The sequence below is a fragment of the Delphinus delphis genome, chromosome 6 (genome assembly GCF_949987515.2).
Source record: "Delphinus delphis chromosome 6, mDelDel1.2, whole genome shotgun sequence".
NCBI lineage: Eukaryota > Metazoa > Chordata > Mammalia > Artiodactyla > Delphinidae > Delphinus > Delphinus delphis.
Window position 1 is genome coordinate 114593385 of NC_082688.1, and position 16074 is coordinate 114609458.

Genomic DNA, 16074 nt, shown 5'->3' on the forward strand with positions numbered 1-16074 from the left:
GTAAATAAATATCGAAGGCAGAGCGCAAATTGTGCTTGTTGAAACAATCACAAAAGGATGTGCTTCAACAAATAGGAGGAAATAATACAAGAAAACCCAAAAGGAAGAGTGAACTGCAGGAAGCAATGATGGGCATAAATTGGTAGAGTTGATAATTTTAGATGAGCTGTGTCAGTAAAAATAATAATAATAGAAATACTGACTAATTTGCAGGGGTGGGGTGGTAACGTGTGGTGTAACTAATAGAAAATGGGGGGCTTCCCTGGTGGCGCAGTGGTTGAGAATCTGCCTGCTAATGCAGGGGACATGGGTTCGAGCCCTGGTCTGGGAGGATCCCACATACTGCGGAGCAACTAGGCCCGTGAGCCACAACTACTGAGCCTGTGCGTCTGGAGCCTGTGCTCTGCAACAAGAGAGGCTGCGACAGCAAGAGGCCCGTGCACCGCGATGAAGAGTGGCCCCTGCTTGCCACAACTAGAGAAAGCCCTCGCACAGAAGCGAAGACCCAACACAGCCAAAAATAAATAAATTAATTAATAAACTCCTACCCCCAACATCCTCTTTAAAAAAAAAGAGAGAGAAAATGGTGAGGAAACTGAATTTCAAAGATCTGATGCTGATGTGTTCGAAGGTCCTAGTTCCCTTCAGAAGGAGGACGAACTACTTACTATATGGGTGTTCTTATCAGTTATGCCAGCTGTGCATGTAAACAACTAAAGAGATGTCATAATTTCCAAACTAGCAGGAAGGACAAAGGTGCTAAATGAACAAAATACAACCAATACACTGTGAGGCAGGAAAGGGGAAAGAAAAGCAAAGGAAAAAGAACACTGCGAAATAGAAAGCACAAAATAACATGATAGAAAAGAGTCCAATTATAGTAAAAAAAATTACAATAGGTAAAACAGAAAAAGAGATAAATTGTCTTAGGTTGGGCTTCTAAATCCACCTAAGGGTTTCGAAAGCTGCCTTTAAAATATAAAAATTAAGAATTGAAAAATAAAGGGATTGGAGGAAAAGTTCACCAGGAAAATATAAATCAGAAGAAGAAAAGCAGTTACAGCAATATTAATGTCGGACAAAGTGTACATAGTGGAAGGGAGAATCAGGAAGTTTCTTCAGTGGATTCAGGCTGCTGCCTCCACACACCTGTTCAGACCAGGCGTTGCCTGAGCCCCTGAAACCATTTCTGCCCTGCCCTGTGGTGCCCATCTTCCTTATCCCTTCCCTCCTGGACATTTTGTTAGTTTCCCTGTTGATCACGTATTCTTCAGAGCATCTCCAGATTCTGTGTGTGACAAACCTCATTACACCCCTCCCCAACTCAAAATCCCTCGACCATGTAGCATTACTGACAAGGTGAAACTCCAGTGGGTCAGAAGCTTCCATCTTCATCTCCAGTGTTTTCCCACACTACTTGCTGGTATCACCCACATTTGCATTTTACTGATCCTGAACTGTCTGTCACTCCCTGAATAGGGAATCCTCTCAACCATTATATAATCCCTTCATCTGCGTGTGTGTTTGTTACCACAAAGCTAAATACACACACACACACACACACACGTATATAATTTACACCCAACAGTGTATTCTCCTTAGCTATTTATTCGTCTCTCTTCCAGTTAAAGGGTTGAGTCTGTGGCGAACACGTAGGGTATGTGGTGTCATGTGTGCTGAAATGCAATACTGCACTTTAGGAGCACAATGAAAAGAACGAAATTTTGCTATTTGCAGTAACATGGGTAAGTCAGACAAAGAAACGCTTATATGTGGAATCTAAAAAATACCACAAACTAGTTAATATAACAAAAAAGAGACAGACTCACGGATACAGAGAACAAACTAGTCGTTACTAGTGGGCAGGGGAGTAAGAGGTACAAGCTATTAGGTATAAGTTACAAGTATATATTGTACAACACAGGGAATATAGCCAGTATTTTATGATAATTATAAATGGAGAGTAACCTTTAAAAGTCGTGAATCACTTGTTGTACACTTGTAACAATCAAATGTTGTAGACTTGTAACTTATATAATATAAATCAACTATACTTCAGTAATAAAAGGAGAAAAAAAATATCAGTTAATTCCTCAGGTTAGTTCATATCAATGAGAAAGATTTTTGAATTATTAGATTATTATTATTATTAGATTAGTAGATGAAGAAAAGAACATAACCAAGTGAATTGAACGCACTAGCTGAAATCTTCCTAGGTGTGGCTTTACTGGGTGATTGAGAGAAAGTTAAAAACACTAATGCAGGATAGAATAGGATTAGGTAATTTGAAAAAGATGGAAAGGGGCTTCCCTAGTGGCGCAGTGGTTGAGAGTCCGCCTGCTGATGCAGGGGACATGGGTTCGTGCCCCGGTCTGGGAAGATCCCACATGCCGCGGAGTGGCTGGGCCCATGAGCCATGGCTGCTGAGCCTGTGCGTCCGGAGCCTGTGCTCCGCAACGGGAGAGGCCACAGCAGTGAGAGGCCCGCGTACCGTAAAAAAAAAAAAAAAAGAAAGAAAAAGATGGAAAGAACGGAGCGCAGCCGGACATGGTTTTATCCAGCCTCTAAGATACAGGATTGGTTGTGATCCATGGGCTTCAGCCAAGAGGAAAATGGTTGTGTCATTGTTGTGATTTCAAGAATAAAATCTCAGGCATCTGTATTTATAGCCTGTGATGTTTTATAGTTGTAAGCTGCCAACAATGTGAGTTCTACTCAAAAGTACAGATGGTTAAAATCACATGCACAGAAAGTGTCGTCTTCTTGTTGCAGATTCTCCGTACGGGCTTCCTCATGTTCACTTTCTGTTATATTTTCCATCTCTTGACAAAGGCTCCTGCTCTTTCATTTGATCATTTATGTAAAGTTTTATGCCAAACTTGCATTAAATTCTTTTTCATGTGCTGTATTTGTTCTGATAATTTCCTTCTCACTCTGTATCAATTTTTGAGTTCTGATCTATCTTATTAAATAGATATAACATAAGAGGGTCATGGAACTTTTGAAAATTACCTAATGTGGCCTGTATAAGGTAAAGAAAACTGAAAGAAATAACTAACTATACCTATTAATAGTCTTCATTCAAAGTACAATTAGATTAGATTAACCGTGATAGTTTTATATGTACTATATAGTGTTTTATTTGAGTGGAAACACTCCTTTTTTAGAATGATGTCCTAGATTAACTGTATCAACAATGAGTATATGACATGTACGTTTACAAGGCACAGTTGTAGGTGCAATGTCATTGTTTAGTTGTTAGACAGAATTCTTTAATTTTAATATTTAAAAGTCATATTAATAATTAAAAATCAAAATAGACTGAGGACTAGAAATAGCTCAAGACATTTTTAATGTGTACTAAGTTATTGTATGTTTTTCTTTTATGTTGTCCAACAAGAAATCGTATGATTCCAAGGTATAATAGTTTTTAAATTAGTGGCAGTTTAAACTGTGACGGTATAATGAGAGTGTCCCAGAAATTTGCATTTTCATACTGAACAAAGAATGCTTAATGTTTTATAGGGAATAAAATAATATAGTTTATCTTAATTTTTGATACTACTTAGAAATTAAGAGAAAATATAGTTGAGCTAATCATTGCTTGTCAGAAAGTATTTTGCTTAGACTGGAGGAAATGGGAGATTTGTGTTGCGAATACATGTGTTTAATGTCTTGACCATTTTATCGGATTGCCCAAAGTTCATTTGGGTTTTTCCGTAAGATCTTTTTGGCCAACCCAACATCATGCTATGTCTGTTAGGGAATATTTTATCAATATATGTGTTCATATTCTTTATTTTAAACTTCATGTTTGTTTGAAATCTCAAATAAAAGTTTTACACAGATATACTTTGTATTTTTTTAATAAATTTATTTTACTTATTTATTTTTGGGTGCGTTGGGTCTTCGTTGTGGTGCAGGGGCTTCTCATTGTGGTGGCTTCTCTTGTTGTGGAGCTCGGGCTCCAAGCGCGTGGGCTTCAGTAGTTGTGGCTCGCGGGCTGTAGAGCGCAGGCTCAGTAGTTGTGGTGCACAGGTTCAGTGGCTCCGCGGCATGTGGGATCTTCCCGGACCAGGGCTCAAACCCGCGTCCCCTGCACTGGCAGGAGGATTCTTAACCATTGCCCCACCAGGGAAGCCCTATACTTTGTATTTTTAAAGGAAGAAAATATGTATCTATCTATATCTGTCTATATGCAATATGTATATACACATATATCTTTATATACATATTTCATTGGATTCATTGATTGTCAAAATGAACCCATTTATTTAGGTTATTGACTAAATATGCCTAAGATTTAACATATTCATAAAACTAAGTTCTATTCATACACCACGTATTAGCTCTAGTTTACCTACGTTTGTCTACAAAAGACTGGCTCAAATCTACGTTTCATGTCCAGTGAAAAGCCCAGGGTCCTCCCAGATACTTTTTAAGATTCCAAATGCACATTCCTCTGGTCACCCTGGCTTTATTCTTTTACATGCACTGGAATTTTATTTTCAGCTTGCTGTGTTTCCTGGATTCTCTCTCTCAACTTTGACCTGTACCCAAACTGGACACTCGGCCTTTTCCTTATCTATACCAACTCCCTCTCTGGCCTCCCCCCCATAATAAATCACGACAAAATATCACTAAGCATCACCAATAGAGATCACCAATAGCTGTATTATTTAAACTAGAGAAAAGGTGTCAACAGCACAATGCCTGTCAACTAGTGAATGGACAGGTAAATGTAGAATAGCCACGCAATGGAATATTATTCAGCAACATGAAAGAATGAAGTAAGGATGCAGCTATAACATGGTTGGACCTTGAAAACATTGTTCTAAATGAAGGAAACCACTCAGAAAAGACCACATATTATATGATTCCATTTGTATGAAATCTATAGAGACAGAAAGTCGATTAGCGAGTGCCCACTGTAGGTGGTTGTCATAGGTTGGGAGAATAAGGGTGATAACTAAAGGGTATGGTTATTTTTTTGAGGTGATAATACTATTCTAAAATTGATTAATAGTTTTACAAATACTGAAAAACCATTGAATTAATTTTTATTAAAATATAATTGACCTAAAATATTATATTTGTTTCAGGTGTACAACATAGTGCTTCAGTATTTCTGTACATTATAAAATGAGCACCTCAGTAAGTCTAGTTACCATATGTCACTGTACAAAGTTATTACAATACTGTCGAGGCTATTCCCTATAAGGTTCCTTACATCCTGTGCCTTACGTACTTTGTAACTAGAGGTGTGTACCTCATTTCATGCTCTCCACTCATCCCCTCACACCCCCTCCCCTCTGGCAACCACCAGCTTATTCTCTGTATCTATAAGCCTATTTCTGTTTATGTTTGTTCATTTGTTTTGTTTTTTAGATTCCACATATAAATGTAATCATACAGTGTTTGTCTTTCTCCATCTGACTTATTTCACTGAGCATAATAACCCTCCAGGTCCATCCATGTTGCTGCAAATGGCATTATTTCATTCTTTTTTATGGCTGAGTAATATTCCATTATATATATGTACCACATCATCTTTATCCATTCATCTGTCAGTGGACACTTAGGTTGCTTCCACGTCTTGGCTATTGTAAATACTGCTGCAGTGAACATAGGGTGGCATAGATCTATTCAAATGTGTGTTTTTGTTTTCTTTGGATAAATACCCAGGAGTGGGATTGCTGGATCATACGGTAGTTCTATTTTTAGTTTTTTGAGAAACCTCCGTACTGTTTTCCACAGTGGCTGCACCACTTTACATTCCCACCAACAGGGCACAAGGGTTCCCTTTTCTCTACATACTCTACCGGTACTTGTTTTTTATTGTGTTTTGGGTAACAGCCATTCTGACAGGGGTGAGGTGATTTCTCATTGTGGTTTTGATTTACACTTCCCTCATGATTATCGATGCTGAGCATCTTTTCACGTGCCTGTTGACATCTGTATGTCTTCTTTGGAAAATGTCTGTTCAGGTCTTCTGCCCAACTTTTCATTGGGTTGTTTGTTTTTTGATGCTGAGTTGAATGACGACCCCTGGGCTAGGGAGCCCTTTGAGGGGCTCAGATCCCTTGCTCCTTGGGGAGAACCTCTGCAATTTTGATTATCTTCCCGTTTGTGGGGTTCCAACACAGGGGTATGGGTCTTGACTATGCTGCAGATTTTAAAATTTAAAAGAATGTATCATATAGTAAACCAAATCTTAACTAAAATTTAACCTTTAAAAGAATAAATCATATAGTATGTGAGTTATATTGCAGTAAAACTGATATTAAAAAAAAAAACACACAGCAACAAATTACACAGTTTTGTGTTGGCAGCCACCGAGATAGAGGTTTTTTTCTGGAGATACAGTAGTTCAGATGTCAGGCACAAACACTTTAAAAATGAAAATACATCTCATTTCCTACCATGATGCCCTCAGGCAGCCCCGCATACAGCTGTAGACTTTTCTTGGAGATCCCAAGACTCTAATGTCGACTGACACCCTTTTGGGTTTCAGCCTTTTTTTCTGCCCACCTGCATCCATCCAGGAAAAGCGGAAGTATAATTTATAATTCCTCACTGATACAAATATTGCAGCAACACACCCTACCTTCATTTCTCTACCTTGAATGCTTAGAAGGCAGTAGCAACTACAGAGAGTTTTGGTTGTAAAGTTTCTGTTTTGATCACACATCGTCTGATCACAGGGGTTTGTGCATTTCAGCTTCTGAACAGAATGGATGAGACTAAACTACAAATCTCTGTTGACTCTGTGTTACGTGAGTGGAAGCAAAAGTACCTCTTAATAGAGGAAAAACGTGAACAAAATACACAGCTGAACGCTCTGTAAATTCCCTGATCAAATTGTGTTTGATGAGATTAGAACCTCCATTGTACAGAAACTTATTTTAATGTTTTCTGTGCAATCTCTTTCTTTTTTTTTTTTAGCTCTAGACCCGACTAAAGACCCGTGCTTAAGGCTGAAATGTAGTCGCCACGAAGTGTGCATTGTTCAAGGTTCTCAGACCGCAGTCTGCGTTGGTCAGCGGAGGCTCACGCACAGGTAACCTCGTAAACTCAGTCCCACTGACTGAATGGTTTTGTACCAGAAGTTACTGCAGAGTATAAATGTTTGGCAACGTCTGCTAAGCTTTTATCCAGAGTTTATTGAAACAGTTGTAAAACCTTGGCTAATACAATCATGATTCACTTGGGTTAAACATTGTTATCAGTCAGAATTACTCTAGATTATAGAATTTAGGCATATACTGTTAGAAAAAAGAGGGTTTTGTGAAGATTGCGTTAGAGGGCTATATCTGCATACTTATACTTTTTTCAAGTTTAAGGAAAGTACAGTTTGGGTATCTTCTAAGTATTTCTGCATACGCCAACCCAAAAAGTCCTGTATCCCTCAGGGGAGAGTCAAGAACAAAGTTAATAGGAAAAAAGAGTGAATGATTGATGTTTATTAAAAATAAAAGATGAAAAGTCACAAATAGAGGTCTGGGTCTTCAAGGAATCAGTGGTACTGCTGAAGCCCTGGGGTCTGTTCCCTGAAGGCTGACACAAAATCCCAAGAGGAGAAGAGAGTGTTTAAATATCTTATGTCAAGATCAGCACTGCTTCTGTCGGGTAGGTTGCATGTGGAGAGGTGCCAGTAATTTAGAAACAGGATGTGGACTTTGGTGCTGAGTCAGGATGGGAACATGGCCCAAGCCACAAAGTGCAATCACGGGGTAGCTGACTGAGGCGGCAGGTGTGCCCACTCCCTCTGTTACTCTAAAAGGAACTGTCTTTACGAGAACGCTCTCTTCTGTGACAGTGGCTGTGATTCATGTTTTATGTCAAATGAGCAAGAGAATTTCGCTATTTCAGGGGTGTTCAGAGACGAATTGGTTTCTGACTTTAGTGACATCTAAATTGTGTTAGTCAAACATACCAGCGGACCCAGAATAAGAACATCAGAGAGTGATAACGTAAGTAGCAGTTCTAGGAAACAGCCAGCATTTAAGTTTCTTTGATGTTCCTTATCTATAGGAAAGCACTTACACATGAAGCCCCTTATTCCGTGCTGAGTAGATTCGCGGGGGTCTTCGTTCCCCTTGCCCAGGCGGTGATGACTGAACCCAAATACAGGGGCAGGTCAGGGTAGCCGAGATAAGAGTTTTGGGAATGAGTTCACTCGGGACAAAGAATCGTGTCATATCAGTAACTTCCTCGTGGAAGTAATAGAGGGATGGGGGGAAGAGAAGCACAGCATGGGGTGGGGGGGAAAGAGAAGCACAGCATGGGGCCGGGAAGTGTAGGAGCCTCCCAGGAAAGAGTATTTCCTGAAATCAGCACACTCTGGGCACTGGGGAGTTACAGGGGGGTGAAGCATTTATCAGGTATTTACCCCCAGGCAATCATGACCTCTCTGTCAGTTTTATAGGAGGACAGCAACACTTTGGGCCAGAAGTTTATTTTTCTCTGTATTTCCTTAGAATTCCAAACAGTTTCTGAATTTCTTGGAGTTCCTATTAATTAGTCATCAAACATGTAAAATATTAGTATGTAAACATACATGTAGGGGTGTGGGAGGGGCGATTTCTACTTGAGAAGTCAGGAGGGTGGTGTGGAAATGAATCCCTCAGTTGCAGAGAGTTCATCGCTTCATTTCATAGAAAAGCAAAACTGTTTCATTGCACATTTCCGAGACCCCGGGGAGGTTTCCATGCACCCACATTTAACACCTTGGGAAAGGCTCTTTTGCCATCTCACCCCAGCTCCCTGAACCCTAGGAGGAGAGCAAGTGAAGACTTCCCAGTTAATAGCATGTCTGGGGCAGAGATGGTCTCCTGACGACCGCTGACCAATGAGCTGGGAGACGCTGAAGTAACTGATGTCACAGAGCCAGGGAGCTTCAGAGCATCCACTCCTGTTTACTGACACCTGTGTCAGTGCCTTTTACCAATGTGCATCTCACTGCTTCTCTGACTTACTGTAAACAGACTTAACTACAGACAGAAAAAAACTTCCTTAACCTGGTAAGGACTCTCAGAGGCCAAGAGCTAAATTTGAGTGTAGGCAGATGAAGCGGCCTGAATCAGGACCACGGCCAGCTCTGCCTGGGCTGCGTGAGGGCTGAGCTTGGAGGAGGTGGGCATGGGAGTGTTTTTGTAAATAGTGTTTAGTCCACTTCTGTTTCCGCTAGAGACTTTAAAAATTGCACTCAGTACACACTATATTCAATAAATAAAAAACTAGTTTCCGAAGAAATGAACTTAATATTTGACGTGCTTTGAGGATGTCGGCACATAGGGAATGTTTACACAGCACTTAGGGAAGGAGGGCTGCCATGCAGTGTGATCAGTTATGTAAATAATCGACTAATGTAAGTAACGTAGAGCTTACGTTGGGGGATTGTGTGTGTTTTGGGGGGTGAGGCATGGAAACAGAGAAAAGGAGCTTAATTCATCAATTTTGGCCATTTACACTGCTTAGGTTAGAAATTCCTACTGTTTTTCATTTATAGGAACAACTTATTGTTTCTTTCCTCGATCTCATGTAAGAGAAGAATGAATCCTTGCCTTATTCCAAAGAGTTCTTCCTAAGCTTTCCGCCTCCCCCCCACCACCACCACCATCTAGATAGCACACGCTTGTCCCTGTTACCTTAGTGCCCTGGACTTCTCATTCTGTGACACCCACCATGCTGGTGATGAATCATCTGACACCATCTCCTCCATTGACTGGGTATTTCCTGAAAGTGGGTTTGGGTCTTATTCACCACTTTATACTCAGAACCTGGCATACTTACTGGCTCGTGTATATTTTTGTTGAAGAGTGTATTAAAATACCGTTATTTGTAGAACATGTAGAGGAAAAAATGAGTCGTTTGATCAACTGAATTGGTTAGTCTAGATAACCTCAGTCTAAAAGTTATCTGTGCTTATTTGTTGAAGGTGGTCTGGGAAGCGTGTAGAAGTCAGTCAACAGATGTTTTAAAGTAAATGTATTGAATGATTGAAGCAAATAAGTTATTGCCAGTAAAAAAGGGTGAGGAAGATATGAAATTGTGAGAGAGAGATCAGTCCATAACTGTTTGAAGAAACTGGTAGGTACTCGCCTTAGGTTTGCAAATACCTCAGATAATTGGTAAATATTTCCTTCCTTAGTGCTTTAAATAACATGAATTGTCTTCTGACCAGAGAGACAGCCTGCTTCCAAAGCTCACTCTGTGCTTCACGCTGGCTTTGCAGACGTAGAGCGTTGTCTAAACTTCCACATATGTCGTGTTTAACGTTGTTTTTTTTTTTTGCGGTACGCGGGCCTCTCACTGTTGTGGCCTCTCCCGTTGCGGAGCACAGGCTCCGGACGCGCAAGCTCAGCGGCCATGGCTCACGGCCCAGCTGCTCCGCGGCATGTGGGATCCTCCTTGACCGGGGCACGAACCCGTGTCCCCTGCATCGGCAGGCGGACTCTCAACCACTGCGCCACCAGGGAAGCCCTAACGTCATGTGTTTTGATGTTTGTCTCCTGATGGCTTTTTCTGTGAAGAATTGGTCTCAGACCAGCATGAAGCCTGTGTTCTTGTGCTGCTTTCTGTTACTCTTTCCATTTCCATCACTGTGAAACCAAATAGTTTTATGAACAGTGAGAAAGCACATGGACTGCAGCACGCTTTCCACGATGGCAGCATAGCCAGTTGTGTAGGGGGTTTGATATGAAGTGTGTGCTGGCTTCCCAGGTATGGCTCTGATCCCGTTTCACGTTGTTACTCTGGGGAAGAGCTCCCAGTATTTAGGTAGCTAAGGGTTTTGTTCCCTAGTGTTTGTGTGTTGTGAACAGGGGTCCAGGGTTTGCATATTGTGAGCAGAGCCCGGGGCTTTTGCTCCTTTGCTGCCTGTACAGCTGCTGGTGATTAGCACTATTTCTAGATCAGTGTTTTGGGCTTCAATCGATGCTGCTGGTATTAAAAAAAAAAAAAAATGGTTTGGCAAAATAAGCAAGGAGCAAGGTTGAAGAAGTTGTTGCAGGACAGAACCAGCCCTGTTAATTTCTGTTTCATTTACACCAAAGGTTGAAAATAAAATCAGTAAGGAAATGCTTTTGGCCTCGTAAGAAGGCATTAAATCAAAGAATAGTGAAGCTAGTTTAAAATGCTCCTTATCCAAAATAGATGTCAAAAGAGAGTGAATCCTAAAGCTCCTCTATTTTAACGATATACTTTTGGAATTCATAGTTTTAATGACCTTATTTAAAAGAAGATCGAATTCCTTTGGGTAATTATTAAATGCATGGCTATGGTATTTACATTTCCATTGCTATACTATTGAGGTATTTATGATGGGAGGATTCAATCTCAAGGCGTAAGTTTAGCAGAATCCCCAAAATATTTAAACTGAATTGAACTTACCATAACTATTTTGAATTAATGACCCTCTATGGTACATGAAGGCATTGATATTGTTCTTAGGGAGAGTGAAATCCAACGTTTATTTCAAACTTAACGTGTGCAAAGCTCTTCACTAAGTGCCTTAAACTGATTTAGTTTTTACAACAACCCTAGTGTTTTATACCAAAGATTATTGTGCCCATTATACAGAAACAAAAGCTGAAGCCCAGAGATTCTGGGTATTCTGCCTGAGATTACTCGTATAGACAGAGAGAGAGGGAGAGAAATAGGGCAGATTTAAGATTTGAAATCATGTCTACCTTTTTATATAAGCATTCCTTTTTTATAATAAATGGACTTTAATTGTGTTTTTGGACAGATGTTTATGTAACTCATGGAGTATCTCCATGAATCTCTTTGGTTAGAATAGAGACCGTTGGCAACACCGTTTTGTTAACAGACTTTATTTTTCAGAGCAGTTTTCAGTTTACAGCAAAATTGGACAGAAGTTAGAGAATTTCCCACGTGCCCCCTGCCCCACATGTGCACAGCTTCCCCACTGTCACCACTCCCATCAGATGGGACATTTGTTACCATTGTAAACCTACACTGACACGTCAGGGTCCCCCAAAGTCCACAGCTCCTATTACTTTATAATATTAATTGCATTTAAGAAACAGGTCATAATATTTTGAATACTACAGTGAATTCGTGTGACGTTGTTTGATTCCTCTGTTTAAGACACAGATAATAGCTAAACTTCATAGTGTTTCATTTATGTCTGGAACTTTTCTAAAGATATACATACTATATATAATGTATATTTGCGTGTATGTGTATGTATGTAGTTGCATACAGACACATGTATGCATAACTAATTTAATTTCACAACAGTGATGTGACGTGAAGTGGGTTACAGTTATTACCTCATTTTATTCATGGAAAAAGCTGAGACACAGAATTTATAGAATTTGCTCAAGTGATAGATTTGGACATTGAACCTGGCGATTGAGATTCCGGAATTTATTCTCTTAATTATTATGCTGTCTTTTGAAACATACTATTTAATATTGATAAAGCATTTCTATAACCGAGGCATTCTTCTAAGCATTATGGAGATAACTCATTCTATCTTAAAACAATCCTACATTCCTTTACAAAAATCTCTGGCTAACGACCGCCTGATATATAGTTTCTCAGCATATTTTAATGCACATCCTTTATTGCTGAAAATGCAGTTCTTTGGTTCTCCTTTTTTCTGATATCAGCCTCCAGAGCCACTTGGGAATTGCTTAGAAGAAGAAAATTGAATTTGTTAGACTGTCCATTTACATCAGTCCACATGATTTGGTCAAGTTTTACTTCAGATGTTCCCCATCACACAAACAGAAAGCACCTTCCTCAGATATAGAACTGAGTAACATTGACAGTACTTTTTAAGTGCACAGCACTCATGTCATTACTGTGATATTATTTCCTCCTGTTGAAAGTCTGACGTCCTCAGGTAGCCCCTTCTGACTTGACTGGGCAGCTTCCCAGCCCTTGGGGCAGGGGGCAGCCCTGTCAGACAGGAAACTCTCTGTAGGGATGTTTCAGGACACACACCTGAGCCAGACTGCCTGCCTTCACGGTCTCACCTCCTCTACTTGGCTGTGTGACATTGGGCAAGTCACTTTAACCTCTGTGTTTCAGTCTCTTCCTCTGTCAAGAAGGAATGAGCAAAATTGTACTTTCTGATGATGTTTGAAGGATTAATGAGTTAATATACAAAAACAGTTAGAACAGTACCTGATCTAAAGTGGGCGGGCATAATATAAGGGTGAGCTGCTGCTACTTTTTCCTAAACATGTTGTGTATTTTGTAATCATAGACTTTCATTATGTCTGAGTTTTTCCCTAGTTAAATGTTCTGCCCATCTCTTCCCTTATTTTTCTGGCATATTCTCCAATCTGCAGAAGCTTTTAGCGTTAATGGTGTGTAATTTGAAACTAGACTGGCTGGCTTTGAGGTCTGATAGAGGATGACTCTGAACACATTAAAGTCCCCAAGACTCAGTTTTCCTGTTTGTAAGACAGACATGATAATTATGCGATCTATGCTTTTGTGAGAATTAAAGACATCATTTATGTACAGCTCTTTTCACAATGTAAGCACTCAGTAAACGTTAACGATTGAGAAATCTCAATTCGGCTTTCTCCCACATGCCTCCCCGCCCAAGGAAGAATCAAACTCTCCTTTATGACTGTGTCCATAGCACATTAGAAACAGTTTTAATCTCCCTGCATTATGGTTGTTTGTGTTTGTATTTAATAGGTAAAGGTTGAGTTGCTGTTGTATGTGAGAACATTGGGTGGCTCCCGTCATGAGGGTGGGAGATGAAGATTCCTTTCTACTTCGTGTAAAAGGACGTGCGTGATGTCGCTGTTGGGGGTGGAGAGGATGGACATGATGGAATATGTGAGGACGGCTGCTTAGAGGGAAGAGCCAGGCGTCAGCGCTCCCGACAGCTGTTAGGTGCTGTCACATGGACAGCCTTGCTGCCTTCAATGATTTTTCTGGTTCATGTCATTTACCGCTGCCTGTTTCCCCATTTCCAGTGAAGAGAGACTTCAGACCCGGAAGCCCAGAGTACACGAGCGGGTCCCCCGGCCTAGGACCTCCTGGACTGCTTGGGGCAAAGTCACCTGTGATGGCCTCGGCATGTCCTCTGTGTCCTTTCCGAGGGCTGGAAGCCCAGTGGGCAGCCCCGGGCATGGGGAATGGAAGGAGTTCGTTCATGCACAAGCCCTTTTCTCTGCCATCCGTTCTGGCTCCCTGACAGTCTCTTATACAAGGAAAAGAAAAGTGCACTGAAGGAAGATTCAAATATTGCTCGATGAAGTACAGTTTGCAGAATAGACCAGAGAATAGTGAGGCCCTTGGAGAGAGGTAATTCATGAAGAAGGTAAGTTTTAGGGATGTACCTTAGGTGGATCTTAGGATCTCCTAAACCCATGTCCTTTAGTGATGGGGATTAAGAGTCTCAGATTCAAAGTCCAATTACATTAATTAGATTTCTGAATTATAGGAAGAGAGAGAATTACACAGGCCAAATAGCTGCTTTTTACATTAAACAAATATCCCATCCTTTTGTCTACAAGGAGGTTAAAACTGTCTATTATTTTTATTTTTCTAGATAGAAATCTATTTCTATATTGTCATAATTTACTATTTTGAAGGAACTGGAAAAAAACCATGACTGTTTATTAGTTAAATGTAAAAAAGTAGGAAAATACTTTACAAAAATGGTATAATTGACACCAACTTGAACATTTTCCTTGAACTCTTATGAAAACAATATGTGGGAAGGGAACCCCTTTAAAAGATGGAAAAGGGGGTACACAGTGCCCGCTCCCTCCCAAGAACCCTCAGTCTGCTCCTGCCCTTCCAGAAACTTCCTACACACACAAATCCATACAAACACAATTATCTCCTAATGGGGGTGTTTTATGCATATTGTTGTGCTGTGTTTTCCTAATTTAATATGTTTTTCACATTTGCAACTCAGCATATGCATCTTACTCCTTTGAATGGCCGTAAAAATCCTTGACACGTACGCACCACAATTTATTTACCCAATATCTCATTGATGGACATTAGGGTTAGCCCTAGCTGTTCCTCTTACACTGTTACTTACCGCACTCTGTGGCGTGCATCTTTGTGTCCACATGTGCATATTTTGACCATAAATTCCTAACAATTGAGTTGCTAAGTCAAAGGGAATGTATGTTTAACTCTTGACAGATGTTGCCAACCGGCCCACAAAGAAATTGTATCAGTTTCTCTACTTCAAGCAATATATGCTGGTGCCTGTTTATCACACCCTTGCCAGTACAAAATACTGTTTAAATATTAGTAATTTAGAAGTTTCGATTGTTATGATTTATTCTTGACTTTAAACTGGTTTATATAAAATCACATGATCCTGTCAATAGATGCAAAAGAAGCATGTGACAAAGTCCAACACTCATTCATAATAAAAACTTTCAGTAAACTAGGATTAGAGGTGAACTTTCTCTGCTTGATAAAAAATATCTACAAAAAACCGACAGCTAACATCATATTCAATGGAGAGAAACTTGAAGTTTGCCCACTAAGATCAGTTGCAAAGCAAGGCTCTCCCCTCTCACCAATCCTTTTCAACATCATATGGTAAGTTCTAGTTAATTTGAAAATAACAAAAAGGAAGTAAGTGTGTACATATTGGTAAGGAAGAAATCAAACTGTCTTTGCAGGTGAAATGGTCATCTGATACAGAAAATATGAAAGAATTGACCAAAAAACCCTGCTAGAACTAATAAGCCGTCACAGCAAGGTTGAAGGATACACAGTTAACGTACAAAGTTCATTTCATCGCTATATTCCAGAAATATACAAGTGGAATTTGACCTTAAAAATAAAATAATATTTTAACAATTTGGTTAAAGTTCTTCCATAGATTAGAGAACTGATGTTGTTGATGTGTCCATACACCCAAAGCCATCTACAGATTCAGTGCAATCATTGAATTCCAGTGGTGTTCTTCACAGAAATAGAAAGAACAATTCTATAATTTGTATGAAATCAGAAAAGACACCAAATAGTCAAAGCAATTTTGAGAAAAAGGACAAAGCCAGAGACATCATGCTTCCTAATTTCAAACTGTACTACAAAGCTATAATA

General features: G+C 39.9%; 1 protein-coding gene across 1 annotated transcript in view; it reads left to right on the forward strand.

Annotated features, from left to right (window-relative positions):
- LOC132427627 (testican-3) overlaps positions 1-16074 on the forward strand; it is a 432143-nt gene that overhangs the window by 161792 nt on the left and 254277 nt on the right. The window contains exon 4 of the mRNA XM_060015323.2: positions 6946-7060. Coding sequence (XP_059871306.1) covers positions 6946-7060 — 115 coding nt within the window. The remainder of the gene's footprint in view (positions 1-6945; positions 7061-16074) is intronic.